Source organism: Amphiura filiformis, chromosome 10 (genome assembly GCF_039555335.1).
Source record: "Amphiura filiformis chromosome 10, Afil_fr2py, whole genome shotgun sequence".
NCBI classification, from domain to species: Eukaryota; Metazoa; Echinodermata; class Ophiuroidea; order Amphilepidida; family Amphiuridae; genus Amphiura; species Amphiura filiformis.
Window position 1 is genome coordinate 36,036,751 of NC_092637.1, and position 18,276 is coordinate 36,055,026.

Consider the following 18,276-nt stretch of genomic DNA (forward strand, 5'->3'; position numbering starts at 1 on the left):
AAATTGAGACCAGCATGCAGGATAGGCGGTTATGGCGAGCAATCATTGATGCCCGACAGCAAGAGTCGATAGAGTAAGTAAGTAAAAACTCTATAGCTAGCATATGTGCTTACTATCGAGTGCTTTTAAAACATGCAAACATGAAGAGCCCCATCCACAAAAGGGTAATGGGTTTTAAGCAAATCATCGATACACATACATGTAGTTATACAAACAACTAAACCTGCATATGTGGGTCTCAACCCCATTAGTTCAGTTGGTAAAGCACCAGACTTTGGTATAATTTCATGTTTTTAAAAGCGCTTTGTAAGCACATATGCTAACTATCGAGTTTTTACGGTATCGTGCTTGACTTTGAGAAAACTGTAACTCATGTATCATTCTCAATCTGTCCTATCACACTAGACTTATGTTATGTGACCAAGGATGAAAATAAGAGCTTGTCCATCATGTGTACCAGAACTCAGCTTGGGAAAATAGTAAGTCCTGGTTCACCTGATTTAGGTGGGACCAGGACTCGCTTTAGTCTAAATATGACTCATTTTTGTTCTAGCTAGTGTCAGAATTGATGCCAGAATGGTCTAATATCAAATGGTTTACTTTCAACAATAACAGCTCAAATTCTGACCTCACACTGCAGAGAAAACCCATTTTGGTTCACAATTTCGTATTTCTTGGCTATCTTTTAATAGACTCCGGGGCGGATCCAGGAAATTTCAATAGGGAAGCCGCCATATGCTTTTGTGCTTTGCGCCCACACAAAGTCAAGCGCCCCCCTAAATCTGCTTCTGAGACTGTATGGTGACAGACTATTGCTCAGGACAAAAAGTGTAGCCTGGTATTGTGATATCTCAATAGGCTACAGTAGGCCTAGACAACAAATGAATGATGGCCCGTAGCCCGCTTATTTTCACCCTTGTATATGACGAACATGATGTAATTGTGAAATGCTACAAATATCTTCCTTTGGCTTTTACATGTACATAAGCTAGGTTTGATCATACCATCAGAGGCATTCCCTCTTTCCTTCTGTGAGGAGTTCTGAAATATCATACTAACCTTCCAGAAACCAGTTATGCACAATTCCAAACTGCAAGCAATTTACAAATCGCCTTGAAATGTCGAAGAAACACTACTGCTGATTTTCTATCTCCGAAGATTGTTCCATTAAAACCTGATAAGATGACTGATTCTGACTCGACTCGGCGTCGCCGTCAAAGGTGCGGACTTCTGTGACAACAGTTTGAACATTTGGATCTTTATCCTTATAGTAGTCAATGACAGTTTGACCTTCCATTTGCGCCAGGAGGGTAACGACGCAGCTCTCTTCTTCAGGAAGGGCTTCTTGGAGTTGTGCTGTGCTTTCAGCGAGGTTTGTCAATGGAATTTCAACAGTTTGTTCATCATGTGGAATATCTTCTTGATTTTCCTCTTTACTGGTTGATTCTCCTGCTTCAGGTACTGGTGAGTCTTCCCTGTCCTCCACCAGAGTTTCCTGGACATTTTCAACCTCCATTTCCAACTCAACTTCTTGTATATCACTTGGAATATTCTCCTGCTGTGCTGCCTCTTGAATGACATCTTTGAGTTGCACTTTCCTCCTTTTTGCTCCTTTTCCGCTCTTGGATGAGCCCCTTCCTTTTCCGCGTTTTGTCGGTGTTGACGAGGGCGCCAGAGCAACGGAGATGCATTCTTCCAGTAAGTCTTCCACCTGTTGTGTCGCTTGATCGAGAAGCTTCTTCCGAACTCTCGCGCTGCGTTCAAACACCGAGACGAGTTTCTGGCAAGCGTCGCGTATCCTCGCCGTATCCGCCTGCACTTTGATGGCGTGCAATTGACGCTTGTTTAAAACGCGAATCAACGCTGGTGTAACCGGTGGTGACATTTCAGTTTCAGAAGGTGATTGATGCTTACGCGGGGACTCACGTATTTTTCTTTTTTCATCAGGAGTTGTAGGTTTCTTTTCTTCATTTTCTCCTTCAGGTTTTTCTGTCTCTGCTTCTTCATCCATTTTAGGCTCTTCCGGGGGATTTAAAACTGATTCACAACATTTTTGATTTCACGATGTACCTGCTTTACCGGAATTCCTTTCGCAAACTGCTCACTTAGTTGTGCAATTGTCCTCTTAGGAATCGGATGGAACTGAGTGTCTGTAATACTAATCGCATGACTGTGAGTTTTTGTATAAATAACGCTTACTTTTCGCTCCCCTTTTTGGTATTTAACCGACATTTTGGCTGGACACGCTATACCGGTCTTTGTCACACCCTTTTCGCCCTTCTATTTGTCTTTCTTTCAGGCTGTCCCTTTTGACGTGCGCCCTACCGCCGAGCCATCTCGCTGACAGTAGAAATGTTGATCGTACCATCCTTTATGGAATCGCAGTCCTCTTTGTTTGACATAGTAAACATGGTTTTCTGCTTCTTCGCTTTCTTTCCAATCCAAGAAAGCATCCATATTTTCAAACTCGTAATGTTCTTGTTCTGTTTGCACACCATGGTCCTGTTCCAAATGTTTCAGCATGGTCTTGCGATGAAAAAAGGACTTACCACATCCTTCCTATAAAATAAATAAAGAAACAAAAATAAATTCAATACTCTTGTCATTAGTGCTGCTCTACAGTTCGGGTAGAGAAGAACGGCAGTTGTTTACATTTTGAGAGCACGCACAGTGTAAACACGGTCTAAGTGGGGTTCTGATTGGCCGATTCAATCAACAAACAGATAATCTGATTTGCTGATTTTGCATCAAAACGTTGGTCAGCGCAAAACAGTGCTCTCTACGTATGTCGCTCATTAACAGGGCACTCGCGTCAATTGAATCAAAAGAGAAATTTGCACCAAAATGTTAAATTTTGTTCAAAAAAGCCTGATTTTCACCCAATTTTCAAATATTTTTGGTGAAATTGATCAAAAATCAAAAAATTAAAAAACGGTTCCTAGATATTTTTATCTAGTTCTTAACAACACATACAATTTTTTTTGACTCAAGAATTTTTTTGTTACGTGGTCCAAAAAATTTGAGCCAAAAACCTGGTTTTTTAAATATTTTTTCCAAAAATGAGCATTTTGCCCAAATGTGATCTGCTGACTCTCCTTCTCTATTTGTGTGATGACATGATACTTACATATGGGCATTTGGTGTTGTATTGCTTCTCCACACAGTCTTCCTTGTGTACATTGGTGTAATGGATCTTCATATTTTGCCAGCTCACAAATCCTTTACCACAGCGCTCACAGGCACAAACCTTGGCCTTAGATACCTGCAAAGATGACAATTCATCAACAATTGACATTAGTGAGTTTATTCAATCACTATCAGTATGGTAGACTTGCCAACTGTCCCTCATTTTGAGGGACTGTCCTGCTTTCTGAAAATTTCAGTGATGGCAAATTTAAATGTTAAGAATAGCAGAAAATGCTGCAAATTTCACTTTAAAATTTTGTGTAATAAACTTCACAGGTTAGATCAGGTTAAGGGGTACTACACCCTCGATAAATTTAGTGTCTATTTTTGCATTTTCTCAAAACTAATAACACAGTGGTAACAAAAGTTATGTATATTATAGGGGCAAGGAATCCAATTACTACACTGGAATTTCAGTGACCCAAGACAAGCGGTTTGTTATTTATGATCAGAAATAAGGTACCGCTAGGATGTACTTCGTTTTCTATCATATATACTGAACCGCTTGTCTTGAGTCACTGAAATTTCAGTGTAGTAATTGGATTCCATGCCCCAATAATATGCATAACTTTTGTTACCAGTGTGTAATTATTTTTGAGAAAATGCAAAAATAGTCACAAATTTACCACATGGGTGTAGTACCCCCTTAATATTATAATAGTAAACTGTTTATCATTCTGAAAAACTCACTAAACAAGACTGGTACTACTACTATCACTATTTTTTTCTTGAAATTTTTTTTAAACGTGCAAGAAATCCACCTCTATCATATTTGTTGGTCTTGTGGACACCGTGCCACATAGAATATTGCTGGACTGACTCTACAAGAAGACAATGTGACTAACCTTTTTCTCTGTGGGCTTGTTAGGATCTTGTTCAGATGAACCAGCTTCTTTGGGGGGTTTCTCCTTGGGTGGTTTCTTCACCTTTTTGCTAAAACAAAAGTACAAAATTAGTTATTAAGTAGACATTTATCATTCATGTTGAAGAACTAGTATGCAATGAAACAGATATTCCAAAAATTCCAAAATCGGTGCAGGGACACATCCCACATTTTGCCCGCATTAACTGTTACCCATATAGTTTCTTATCCCTGCAAGAAATGATGTTTTCTTGCTTGTTTTTTTGCAGGTATAAGCCTGCCTCCTTTTCTGTGCATAATCTCATAAAAAAGAAACCTACACTTAAGGGGTAGGGTATGAACGTTTGGACAGTATTTATTGTGGGACATCAGAGTACCGTACATCAGACATATCGAATTGCATTCTGAATACGAAGAATGGCCTTCTGATATCAAATAATTTTGATTTTGTGAAATTCGCAATGTAATACACATTTTATGGCAAATGATAAAAATTGATATTTTTGATATTTAACAGTACTCAAGTAAACTTTATAAATCTGATGATTTATACTTAAAGTGTATGTAGGTGGGATAAAAAGCCGTCGATCAATTGAAAATTTTGACCTTTCGTATTGAAGATATGGATTTTTTCCCCAAAACACCAAAATAAATTAGGCCTTTTTGGGGAAAAATCCATATCTTCAATATGAAAGGTCAAAATTTTCAATTGATCGTCGGCTTTTCCTCCCAGCTACATACACTTTAAGACTGTATCATTAAATTTATAAAATTTACTTCGAGGACTGTTATATCTCCAAAATGTGAAAAATATCAAATTTTAATAATTTGTCATAAAATTTGTGTTATATCGTGAATTTCATAAAATGAAAATTATTTGATATCAGAAAGACATTCTTCGTATTCAGAATGCAATTCGATAGGTCTGATGTGCTCTCATGTCCCACAAAAATGCTGTTGAAACGCTCATACCCCTTCCCTTAAGTGGTTAGGGAATTATTGTATGATATATCCATTGGTTGTGCATTACTTCCTATTCCAGAAAAAACATGAAAAATGCAACACTAACTTTTTGGAATTTATAAATTATCATCTTGTTTTGCCAAATGAAACATAGTTAAATCCTAATCCTTTCACAAGTTCTAACTGGCAATAAAAGTAAATTTTACTATTTGGTCAATTTGTAAAATACGGGCCAAAAACATTCATTTTGATGGTGTTTTTCATATGCTGTTACAATCAACACCAAAGACTTGTACAAAGATTCATTTCAAGTAGTGAAAATATCAAGCTTGCAATCCTGTTAGTATGTATACCATATTGTTTGTAATAAATCCCCCCCATCTAATAAACACCCCTGTCCAATTTTTCTGTGAAAAATTGACAAAAATGCAAACATTTCCATGCTATATCGTGTGAGTAAGCTTAAAACTGGCATCAGTCATGTCAGCCTTGTCAGTGACGATCGCCAAATTTATGCAGTCACAGGTGTAATTTTGATGAATTTACCACAAAAATGATATTTTCCATGGCATTGCCATAATACTATAATTAGTATAGCCGTAAACCCTTCCTTTCTACAGGAGCACCATTGGGAAATTTAACCCGATATTTAAGTTTTTTCATTGACAATTCACCTTCAATAAACGCCCCCCTTTTGGAAAAATGCAACGCCCCTGGGGCGTTTATTACAAACAATACGGCATAAGTCACTGAATGGGCTCTATCCCTAGTATATCAATAATTATCTTGCAGTTAAGAAGTTGTGTCCTGATTCTGTTACCATGGTTACCAATCCCTCTTTTCATGGTCTAGATTTTTTCACTTTTTGTTGTATATCCGAGTTGGATAGAGTTAGAATTCTACTACTATTTGTGTGTATGGTTTGTATGTTCTGCATTTTTTGAAAAGTGCAATATATAAGTGCCTGGTATTTATTCATATACATGTGTAGTGTAGTGTACATGTCATGATTTTGGAGAATTATGATTTCTTATCAACTTACATTTTCTCTTTCGCTCCTTTGCTCTTCTTCACCGCAGGCTGTTCCATACGTTCTGCTTCCTCCCCCCCATCCCACCACCACCACCACCACCACCGCTGCCACCGCCAACATCGCCCATCATCCGCGGATCTCCATTCCTCTCCAAAGGAATCTCTCCCCTATGATAAGCATGCATGATGTCAGCTTGACTTGTATGCGTAAGGGGCATACCCTGCATGCCCTGTGACATGTTGGGCATGCTAATGGGCGGTGATGCTGACAGGTTGTGGGGTTGATGAGGGTGCATATTCGGGGATATTGATGGGATGTTTGGTCCTTGCATTATAGGGGGCATGTTTGATGTCATGTGGGGTGGGGGCATATTGGGCTGCATGGTGGAGAGGCTGACCGGGACAGGGTGGCCACCAGACATGCCAGCGGCATTGGACCACAAGATGGTCTGCTGTTGGTGGTCCTTGTGAAGCATTGGTGGTGGGTGACGAATGTCTGACGGAACATCCTGTAAAGAGAATGATTAGAGTGGCGTTAATGGCAACGTATGCGCCTTTTTAATATCAGTACAATTCAATTCAGTCTCATGTGGGAATTCCACACAATCCCTATGGAAGACATGAGCCTTATTTCCTGGGGGTGTATGGATTACAACTGGAATAGCTAAAAATGGTGAGAATAGAGGGAAACCAAAGCATTATGTGCCAAAATATATACAGACAAAGTTTCATTTTAATTCAAATGACGATTGATGAGTTTCTGGTCAAATTCGACACCTGTAAACTGCTAATGACCACAACTACAGTTCAATTCAATGTGTGTTTATCACTGAAAATGGTTACATGCACACAAATAACCTGATAGTCACATAACCCCAATCTGCTTTGCACTGGCTGCTTCTTCTCACATACCACACTGTAAATGGATGAATACTGGTCACAGTGGCGTACCAACAGGGGGGTTTGGAGTGGTGGTGGGGGTGGTGGGGGGTAGAGCAGAGGGCAAGTTCACCCCGGCTAGAAATACCGGGACAAAATTGACCAAAAGTTGTATAATGTTCATCTTCCTTTGGCCCAGTTTGAGGCCATTTATAATTAAGGCTGGCATTTTCGGGCGGGTATTCGGGTACCCGCCCGAGATTACATTACCCGGGCAGGAAATACCCTGTCCGGGTACCCGAAATTTTTTTTTTTTTAGGTCAACCATGAATGATCCTAGCATTTAGGTCTAGGTCCACCGACACTACAAAACCGAAAAAAAAAAAAAAAAATTTTTTTAAAGCAATTTCGGGTACCGGTACCGTACCCGGTTACCCGCCCGAAAAATGCGCCGGGTACCCGGGTACAAAATTACCCGAAAATGCCAGGCCTATTTATAATGATGTCTTCTCTAAAGTGGCTCAAACTAGATATCAGGTGGAATAATCATATTCTTATTATGTTATATAAATGCCTTACTGTACTGGTAGAGCTCCTGATTCCAAATTTTCATTTACCAAATGCACTCATGATCATGATACAATTTAACAATAACTCTGGTAAGAGATTGTTTCAGGTAAGAGCAGCAAAATGAGCAAATCTGTGGAATAGTTCTGTTGATGTTGACACTCTACTCGGGGAGCTAGAGGCACCTCCTGTGCATCCCCCCCAGGACTAAACCAAACCAACTTTTTTAGGTTCCTGAGATGACCCCAAAACATAATCAGGATGTTCCCAAAAATATAAACTGGCCCCAAGTGGGTTTTTCCAAGATGGCGTCCAAAATGGCCCCCAAATGCAGGTAATCACTATAAATGACCATATATGAATACTTTTTCTGAATCAAAATAACTTTTCTAGCTTAATTAAAGAGCCCAACATAAACTCAAGTTGATATAAAGGATAAAACGTTCCAAAAGTCAGTGTATTTTCAAAATGGCGCCCAAAATGGCTGCCGAATGCAGGTAATCACTATAAATGACCATTATATGAGTACTATTTCTTAATCAAACTAACCTTTTTAGCTTAATTAAAGAGCCCATCATAAACTCAAGTTGATATAAAGAAACATAATTCCCAACAGTCAGTATATTTTCAAAATGGCGCCCAAAATGGCCGCCAAATACTGAAAAAAGACTGTAAGTTATCATATAACGGGATTTTTTCTGAACCAAACAATAACTTTTTGGCTTGATTTAGGGTCTAATATACTTCTAAGATAAGATAAAGGAAAAAGCATCCAGCCATCAGTGTCCTTCTGTGATAGCACCTAAAGTGGCACTTGAAATTGGCACCAATACTAAAATGAATAAAAATTCTCAAATATTAATGCTTATTCAGTCAATATAAAGTCAAACCTGAGACATCTTTGACCCTGAATGAAAAAAAAACCAATTCAAATATATAGCAAATATTGTTTCCTCCCTATTACATCACTAATGATATAAATAAATAAATAAATGGGAGTTTCCTATAGCGGATGTATACTTTTCTCACTAATGCACAGGTTAGCATCAGCAATGACATCAGTAAATAAATGGACATTTTCTAAAGCGAGTGTCCACCGCTTTCTACTCACAAACATTTAAACCTGTTAAAAATGAATATATAGTATTCTTTTCTCACTATTGAAGAGGTTAACATAGATAATGACATTTTCTATAGCAGGTGTCCACGCTTTCTACTCACGAACGTGTAAAGCCGGTGACGGGTCAGCCATTGCTGAGGCTGAGGGTGGCAAGCAGTTCCCTCGCCTTCCGGGAGGGCGGCCGCCGGGTGCTCCAGTGTGGCTTTCTGGCCTGGGAGGGTAAGGGGACAGCTGACAGGGTTGGATGTCAGCGAGGTGGGCCTGATGGGATTCCCACGCTGGTTCTGAGAGCTGCGGTACCTAGGCTGGCCACTCCTCTCGCGCGGCTCTTCCAGCTCTGTTTCGGCGAGAACGCATGCCGGCCTGGTGGGGGGGTTGCCGGTGTGGTCCCATGTTTCAAGAAGGGGACAGGCACTCTCCAAGCGGCTGCCGGCCCGTCTCTCTCCTCCCTGTTCTCTCCGGGATCATGGAGAAGTTGGTCAACGGGGCTGTGTGGACACATTTCGGCGATCGGAGGCTGATGTCTAGACGGCAGTTTGGTTTCAGAGCTGTCCACTCGACATCAGATGCCCTCGCTTATGTTTCCCTGCGTCTCACCAGCGCCTTGGGCAGCAGGGGAGAGGCTTTTGTTGTCTGCCTGAACGTCGGCAAAGCATTCGACCGAGTTTGGCACCCTGGACTCCTGGGGAGGCTCTCTGCTCTTGGCTTCTCTGGAGGGCTGTTGGTATGGTTGGCTGACTGCCTCTCGGGTCACTCCGTGAAGGTAGTGCTGAATGGCAGGTCATCCAGTCGGTACTGGTGTCCCGCGGGGTCCGTCCTTGGTTCTCTCCTGTTTGTAATGTTCATTGGTGTCGTCTCTCGGAGGCTGACAAATGGTTCCATCTTGTATGCCGACGGTATTACCCTGATGACCTTTATCGAGTCTAGAGAGGACAGACAAGCTGCTGCTGCATCTCTCGGCAGGGACCTACTGAAGATCGAGGTGTGGGCCTCTGCATGGGACGTGCTTTTAGGCCGGGGCAGCTGGATGCCAATCCATCGCGGTTTCCGGCCGCGGAGATTCTGCTGGTAGTCATCCTGGCCTCCAATTCCTTGGTGTAGGGCTCCCGGAGGCGGATGGTGTTGGACTCCTTGGTCTCGCCCTCTGCAGGGATTTGTCTTGGAATCCTGTTATGATTAGGATGGCAGGGGCGGTGGCCCGGCCGGCGCGCTGGTCTCCTCCTTCGTGCTGCGCCCTGCTTGGTGCCGGCTCGGGGGGGGCTTGGTTTTAAGAGTGTGGTCAGATCTGGGATAGTCTGTGTGCCTGTATTATCCATATAGGGAGAGAAACTACTGGGAACCACACACTCTCGGAAACCATAGTGGGCACTTTATGTCATTAATTATGTTAACCTCTTCAATATTGAGAAAAGAATACTTGCTATATATTCATTTTTCACAGGGGGAGGGGCATGGTTTTAAGAGTGTGGTCAGATCTGGGATAGTCTGTGTGCCTGTATTATCCATATAGGGAGAGAAACTACTGGGAACCACACACTCTCGGAAACCATAGTGGGCACTTTATGTCATTAATTATGTTAACCTCTTCAATATTGAGAAAAGAATACTTGCTATATATTCATTTTTCACAGGTTTAAATGTTCGTGAGTAGAAAGCGGTGGACACTCGCTTTAGAAAATGTCTATTTATTTACATATGTCATTGCTGATGCTAACCTGTGCAATAACGAGAAAAGTATACACCCGCTATAGGAAACTCCCATTTATTTATTTATATCATCAGTGATGTAATATTTGAATTTTTTTTTATTCAGGGACAAAGATGTCTCAAGTTTGACTTTATATGTGACTGACTAAGCATTAATATTTGAGAATTTTTAGTCACTTTTAGTATTAGGTGGTATCACAGAAGGATACTGATGGCTGGGATGCTTTTTCCCTTTATCTTATCTTAGAAGTATATTAGGCCCTAAATCAAGCCAAAAAGTTATAGTTTGGTGCAGAAAAATCCCGTTATATGATAATTTATAGTCTTTTTTTCAGTATTTGGAGCCATTTTGAAAATATACTGACTGTTGGGAATTCCTTTTCTTTATATCAACTTGAGTTTATGCTGGGCTCTTTAATTAAGCTAAAAAGGTTAGTTTGATTCAGAAATAGTATTTATATATGGTCATTTATAGTGATTACCTGCATTTGGCGGCCATTTTGGGCGCCATTTTGAAAATACACTGACTTTTGAGACGCTTTATCCGTTATATCAACTTGAGTTTATGTTGGGCTCTTTAATTAAGCTAGAAAAGTTAGTTTGATTCAGAAAAGTATTCATATATGGTCATTTATAGTGATTACCTGCATTTGGGGGCCATTTTGGACGCCATCTTGGAAAAACCCACTTGGGGCCAGTTTATATTTTTGGGAACATTCTGATTATGTTTTGGGGTCATCTCAGGAACCTAAAAAAGTTGGTTTGGTTTAGTCCTGGGGGATGCACAGGAGGTGCCTCTAGCTCCCCGAGTACTCACTCGCACTAATTATATTTCCTTGAGCCTAAGTGAACTTAAATCAAGAGCTCTCTCTGTTCATTGATTTTCACTTGTATATAATTTTTCATGATTTGTGTAATTTCTTTATGATGGTATTGTTTATTTTTTCTTGTAATATTTGTGTAATATTTAAGTAAATTACACTCTGTATGTCACAAGACATCCAAGAATAGCAGCGCTCTTACACTGAAGGAGCTGGTCTGTAAAGAAAGTTGGAATAAATAAACACACCCCCTCTTGTATGCCCCCCCCCCCACCAAGTGTGAAGTTTATGTGTGTTTCCAACCGTGGAGTTTCAAACACCTGCATGCTAACAGTGGAGTTACATACACGCACATCCGTACATAATCGACTTACTGTGGAGGGATCTCAAAATGGGAGGTGTTATACCCTCCTCTATGGCTCAAGGACACTGTTTTTCAACAGTGGACATCTCAAGTGTGGAACTTCCACTGAGGAGCTCCACAGTTGCGATTAGACTCCACAGCTAGAATATATCATGTATAATACATTTATGTAAACCTCTATAGAGTGAATGCGGATACAAGCATCCCAAAGATACATACCGTGTCTGATACGTGGACTGCCCTCCATGCTGTTTGTTCACGTTGAACCTGATGAAGCTGTATAACAAGAACACACAGTCAGACACACATTATTTCATGTTTAAATCACACAGTCATTGGATTGAAGGCAGCTGTAGAAATTATTTTGAACCGGGTTCTGAACTGAACCCATGGTACATATATGGGGGAATGAGTTACATGTCTGGTCGAAAATACACACATTTCTAAAGAGGACATTTAGAGCTTTCAGAAACTGGAAACCCCATGTTGATACGACTTTTCTTTGTGAAGTTACGTCAATTTATCAATCGCTGAAAACAATATAAAACAAAAGAATTTTAACACTTTCTTTGCCAATATCTCAGACTCAAAATCAATATTAGCGACATCCGACTCATTTCCCTTGATCGTGTCACATATACAGATCATTGTTAAGTTGTTATAGATCATTTAGAGAAAGATGGAACATGACTTTGGATAGGGTGTATGAGATAACAAACATCAATGGATGGGGTCATGGTCGATCTTCTACTGCACAGACTATAGTTTACTTACGTGATGCCTCAAGTCCACTCCAGATACAGGGATTGAAGATGAGCCTAGTCTGCTACCTTCCATGGTTGCAAGTTTCAATTCTGTAAGACAAAAATCAAAGAAATGTAAGGATCAATGAGCTCTAAAACAGGTTCTCAACAGATAGCCAGCAGGCCAAATTCCATCCAACAACCACTGAAATTTTGGCCCAAGTGACCAATTACCGAAGTTTTCAGCGTAACACAAGGTCATGTGTCTTATGGTGGGACCCCAAAATACCTGGTGACGTTACATTTTTCTCTCCTCTTTCTGATTTAACTTGTTGTCACAGGGCTATTCTTGGTCCAATTGCATCAAGTTTGGGCTCATTATACAGCCTGATTATTCTAATTTTCAAATATGTTTCTCAATTTGGAATGCCAATTTTTTTAATTGGTGAAAAATACCAAAATGTTAACGAGGATAAACCCGGTGGATAAGCGGTAGTGGATAAGCGGTAGTGGAGTATGTGCATTCTCTATGGGAGACATATGGCATCTTTTTTAATTTTAAATTATATCATTGCCAAATTGTGTGCTATACTTGCAAATCATACCTCAAATGAAAGCTTGATCATTCATTATTCTTATTCAGCTATTAATTTTATCTAATCATGTTTACAAGTATTCACTGAGAACCGCAAGTCACAAGAAGTTCAATTTTTCCTATTCACTTACACACAAATGTTAGATTTTTAGCCACAACATGCGTTTTGGCTTTCAATTGTTGTATCTTGAGAATTATACACCCTAAGAGAGGAAAAGTATACATTTTTGGAAAGCATTTTACCCCAGGAATCCATATATGCAGTTAAAATAAATGTAGGATAAACTTTAAAGAAAATATTTCATGTAATCAACATTTTTTGTGCGAAGTTACATATACCGTATTTCGTCAAATAGTCGCCCCCCCCCCTCAAATAAACGCCCCCCACCACTTTTTTCAACCAAGATGTTTCAAAAATGCCGATATTTCCATGCTATCTTGTGTAGTAAGATAATAGTGTCAATAATTGGCGAAAATCTGGATCAGAAACCCGGAAGTGAGCCAGAAGTCAGTGTTTTTAGTTCATAGTTCGTCATTTTAGCGTGTGTTTTTACTTTACCTAATGATTTTAACGGGAATTATCGTTCTAAAATTGACCTTGAATAAACGCCCCCCCTTGGGAAAATGTAATGCCCCTGGGGGGCTTTATTTGACGAAATACGGTATTTTCACACCCTGTATCACCACTGGTCAATCATAACATAGCAAAAGTATACATTTTATTTAAGCTCATAGTGTTGCTTGCCACAAAATAAGACTACATTCTATATCAGCAGCAAATGCAATAAATTATCAATTTACTAGTAAAATTAGGTTTTTTTCATGATATCACCTTATATCTTTTCTTACGCACCCTGTATACCAACTTCATTTTTGCATAGTTGGATTCCTTGAAACATAAGCTTTCCAAAAATGTTGTTTTGTTGGTGTGAGATGTATAGTTTTAGACATGTAACAATTTAACTGAAAAGGAGGACAAATGATCAAAATCAGTGTTTGTAATGCAAATGTGCCCCACCATATGACACATGCCCACAAGCGCTCGTTTTGACGGTAATTTACGCTAGCGTATCATGCAATTTCAAGCGTGATTGATATCGTTTTACTGCGTGACGCAATTCTGCATTTATGGCGAATTTCTCGAAAAACGTGATGTATTTTACCCCTTAATTTCCCTCATTACTCAAAGAAACTTTATCTGAAGAAGTCAAACTTGAATGTGGAACACCCCAAGGATCCATCATGGGGCCTCTTCAATTTACTACGTATATCCAACCTATTGGTAACATCATTCGAAAGCACAATTTATTTTTTCACATTTATGCCGACGACACCCAGATATACTGTGCCTATGATCCAAAGAAACCGGGTGAAAACATCTCTACTATTCATCGTCTTCAAGCTTGTATACAGGAAATTAGTTGCTGGATGAAATTAAACAAATTAAAGTTAAATATGGACAAAACTGAATTCATTTTATTTGGTTCATCACATAATATCAGAACACACTCTACCGATCATCTGACAGTTGGAAATTCTATTGTAATGCCGTCTACATCTGTTCGCAATCTAGGTATTCACCTGGACTCAACATTATCAATGAATACTCATGTCTCTCATTTGTGTAAAACTCTGATTTTTCAACTAAGGAACATTTCACGCATTAGGAGGTATTTAGATAATGACTCATGTAATCACATTGTTCGTGCACTTGTTACTTCTCGCCTGGACTATGGCAACTCACTTTTAACTGGAACTACAGAAACCAATCTTAACAAGCTTCAACGCATCCAAAATCGGGCCGTCCGTCTTATTTGTGGTTTAAAGCGTCGTGATCATATTTCTCCTCATCTTACTGAGCTTCATTGGCTTCCGGTTAAAGAACAAATAAAGTTTAAACTTCTCATGATCATATTTCAGTGTGTACGGTACATGGGTTAGCTCCAACTTATTTGCAGGATTATGTTCACCTTTATTCATCTGTTAACACCAGACATCATTTGCTTCGTTCTTCTCTTGATAAAACCAGACTTCACATTCCATATACAAATCGCTGCCTAGGGGATCAGGCTTTCCATGTTGCTGGCCCACGGATATGGAATACTCTTCCACAGCATATCCGTGAGGCCCCCACCCTAATAATATTGTTTTTGTTTATATTCCTTTGCATGTTTTTTGTAGCGTAAGACTATTGTAGCTTAAGACTATTGTAATGCGCTTTGATATTTCATGATAAGGCGCAATATAAATTCTTTTATGTATGTATGTATGTATGTATGTACAAAATATTTCTTGCAGATTAATTAAGTCTAGCAAAGATATCGTGAAATTTGAATTTCGCTCTGGTATACCAGAACGAAATTACAACGCATTGTCTATGGAGCAGTGTAATACACATAATCATGCATAACTCGCAAAGCGCCAAATCGAATCAACTGGAATTTTTGGAATAGGCTGTTTTCGTGAATATGAACTGATAAATGTCATAAAAAGAGGATGCTAGGATCACGAAATACTCCTTTAAACAATATTTTAGCTTAGTTGGATATCATCGGAAACATAGATTAGTATTATATTAGGTAGGTCACTGTATTTTTAAAGATTTTTAGATGATTTTTACGATGAAAAAATTTATGTTTTTAAGCTTCTTTTCAAAAATTGGTTTTAGCTTGTTAAAAAACGGGTAAAAAATTGTTTAGCTTGTTGGATATTTTTGCTTAAAATAGTTTAAAGCTTGACTCCTTAGATGAAACTTTTAGTTTAAGCTTGTTAGAATATTAAACCTTAATGAAATAATAATATTTGAGCCCTATATACATGTAGCGCGGGTGGTCTAAAAGTCAGGATCGCCCCAGTTCCAATAATTGAAACTCCCGGCTCCGACCGGGAGTTCCAACAGGTGCTGTGTATGTGTTTGTATGTGTTTAATGTGCATTCACATACACACAATAGCCGTCAGTATGAAGAAATCGTTGCCGCAAAAATGATTGCAAATTACACATTTGTAATCATTTTTCACCACAAAATATGATATGAAAACACAGGTGAGCAATACATGAATATATGGAGAGGTCAAACTGGTTGTTAATTATTGCAAATATTAATATTTTGCGACATTTATAATGAAAACAATTAACACTGAAGACACCCTATGGCACCTTCTACAACTGGGATCGCCCTAGCCCGAGGTACTCACACCTCCGTCATTACGATTTCCACTGTCCTTCTCCGTACGAAGGTCTGAGACTCCTAAGCATAGCTGGTCCAGGGTACGGTACACATAAAATTCCACTTTTTCTCATAAATACCACTTCCTAGTACCATTCCTCACATGAAGATGAGACTTAAACAAAACATATTTGGTGCATGTTCGTAAATTTTGAGCACATTTGAGGATGTAAAAGACCAGACTTGTGACTGTTATCGTCGCCGTGTTTTGAATTCTTCCTACAAATAAATGCTGTCAGTGTGACGTCATCACCGCGACGTGAGTTCACGGTGCCCCGTTTTTACATACGTATGGCACTCATGGCCCTAGTGAGGAAGGAACAGGGCCATGATATTTCGGGCTAGCCTACGATCACCCCCTACTTCAACCAAATTTTGTATTGATGGGTTCAATGAATTAGGAAGGAAGTGGAACAAATTAAGGGTAGGTAGAAGTTCAATGCAAACATTTCTGAAAATTATGGGGCTCCTGATGCACCCTACTCTACAGTTTCAGTTTAAACCACAGCCTCTGGAGGATTATGCTGTAGTATCAACGTAGAAGTGGAAGAAGTACTTTGTAGCAAACATGCAAAGCTTCCGAATTTTGCACAAGTAGAAAAGATCGTTATCTTTACGCCACATTTTTGCATCTTTTGAATGTCCTTCAGATATTAATTCTATGCACATACCTAGCGATTGAAATGGTTTCAATTCTTGCTTATTAATGAGGTCTTTTCTGCTCACGATCTGCTAAATTGCATGCAAACAGTTCATCGAAATTCCACGGCCAATGATAATTAGGACGCCATTTTGTTTTCAACCAAGGGCAAGGGCGGTCTGCGCTAAAAATTGTCAAGCTTTATTTCGATGTGGCTTTTGCTCGATTTTGGTGCACGAAAATGTGTTTTCTGATTTCTAATGTTAAATTGGTGGCTAAGTTTACTGGTAAATATTTGTGAATTGATCTTAATAAAAAAGCCTAGTAAATAGTAAAACAATTAATACAATTTAACAATAATAATTTTGTCTAAATATCTGGAATTATCTCAAGTATTTAGTGGTGCGCGTCCTTAGTTAATTGGGTTGCCAGACCTTTTGTCCAACGTCTCTCGCCCCCCCCCTGCCTTGATCAGCGTACATCAGTGATGATATTGATGAACAAAACTGGCTCAATGATGTAAATAGTAACAGAATCTGCCTCAATTACACATACTTGGCAGTGGGGTTTGACCCCCACCCTTGTTATTTTACCCCCACCCTTTTTATTGAGGCACCCTTTATATTTAAAATACCTGACCCCCACGCTTTTTACTGAGGCACCCTTTATAGGCTACTGAAAATCCTTGACCCCCACCACTTTTTGCTTTTTCCCCTATTGCAATTTGTTTACATTAATGAAGTCACAGGCAATTTGGTTTGAAGTAAATCAAGTACGCCGCATTCTGCACCTATCATCACACGATAACCTAGTGGATGTAAACATGCATCAAATGGAATGTGGTTATTTTATCATTCAATGAAAATAGGCCTATATTGTAAGCTGACACTCCCACCCTTTTTATTTTACTCCCACCCTTTATATCAATCCACCCTTTTTACCAACAAAGTTTAAACCCCCACCCTTTTAAGGATTTTCCAAATTTCCAAGTGGCACCCTTTAAAAGGGTGCCCTGCATGCCAACAGTGTACAGGATATTCAAAGAAAACAAATCATTTGAATATTACCTTGTTAACTTAGATTATAGTAATAGATTAGCATTGTGTAAGTTTAGATGTAGGCCTAGTACCGGTAATATTAGAATACCTGTAAATCTAAAAAGATTTAACAATGAAGTTAGCGGCCCCCCCCCCCCCCCGGACCTTTGCTCAAAAGACTTAGTAGCCTCTTAGTGGGTGATGAAATGCATTATCTCTTTACCTGTAGTTTCTTTAAAAGTGATAGAGAAATCAGTAAACATTAAAAGTGATAGAGATATCAGTAAACATAGATAAAAGTGATAGAGACATCAGTAAACATTAAAAGTGATTGCAGTAAACATTACTACAAAAACCCAAATACTCAAAATACTCAAAATTATCATTAAAAATTTTTCATGATTCAACTCACTTATCTTTCATCCTTTTGTGAATATTGTTGTATGGTTTAAAAATTGGTATTATTACTTGTGTGCTTAAATATTTTATTTTATCTTCACCCTGTACATAAAATTGTATTTATATTTGTTCA

At 39.1% G+C, this 18,276-nt stretch overlaps 1 protein-coding gene across 1 annotated transcript; it reads right to left on the reverse strand.

The window, feature by feature from the left end:
* Window positions 1-2,295: 2,295 nt before the first annotated feature.
* Window positions 2,296-16,885, reverse strand: LOC140161825 (uncharacterized). Its single transcript, XM_072185122.1, has 7 exons — window positions 16,739-16,885; window positions 12,276-12,355; window positions 11,721-11,777; window positions 6,054-6,552; window positions 4,032-4,119; window positions 3,128-3,262; window positions 2,296-2,559 (listed from the first exon to the last, which is right to left on the reverse strand). The coding sequence occupies exons 4-7, from the start codon at window positions 6,098-6,100 to the stop codon at window positions 2,296-2,298; spliced, it is 534 nt and encodes a 177-aa protein (XP_072041223.1). The 5' UTR covers window positions 6,101-6,552; window positions 11,721-11,777; window positions 12,276-12,355; window positions 16,739-16,885.
* Window positions 16,886-18,276: the final 1,391 nt, after the last annotated feature.

Bases quoted from the DNA above. Each gene is read 5' to 3' on its own strand.
- LOC140161825 (XM_072185122.1), bottom strand. From the start codon at position 6,100: ATGGAACAGCCTGCGGTGAAGAAGAGCAAAGGAGCGAAAGAGAAAAT. The intron at 4,120-6,053 runs GTAAGTTGATAA...CTTTTGTTTTAG, and splicing joins AAAGGAGCGAAAGAGAAAAT to CAAAAAGGTGAAGAAACCAC. The intron at 2,560-3,127 runs GTAAGTATCATG...TTTATTTTATAG, and splicing joins ACAACACCAAATGCCCATAT to GAAGGATGTGGTAAGTCCTT.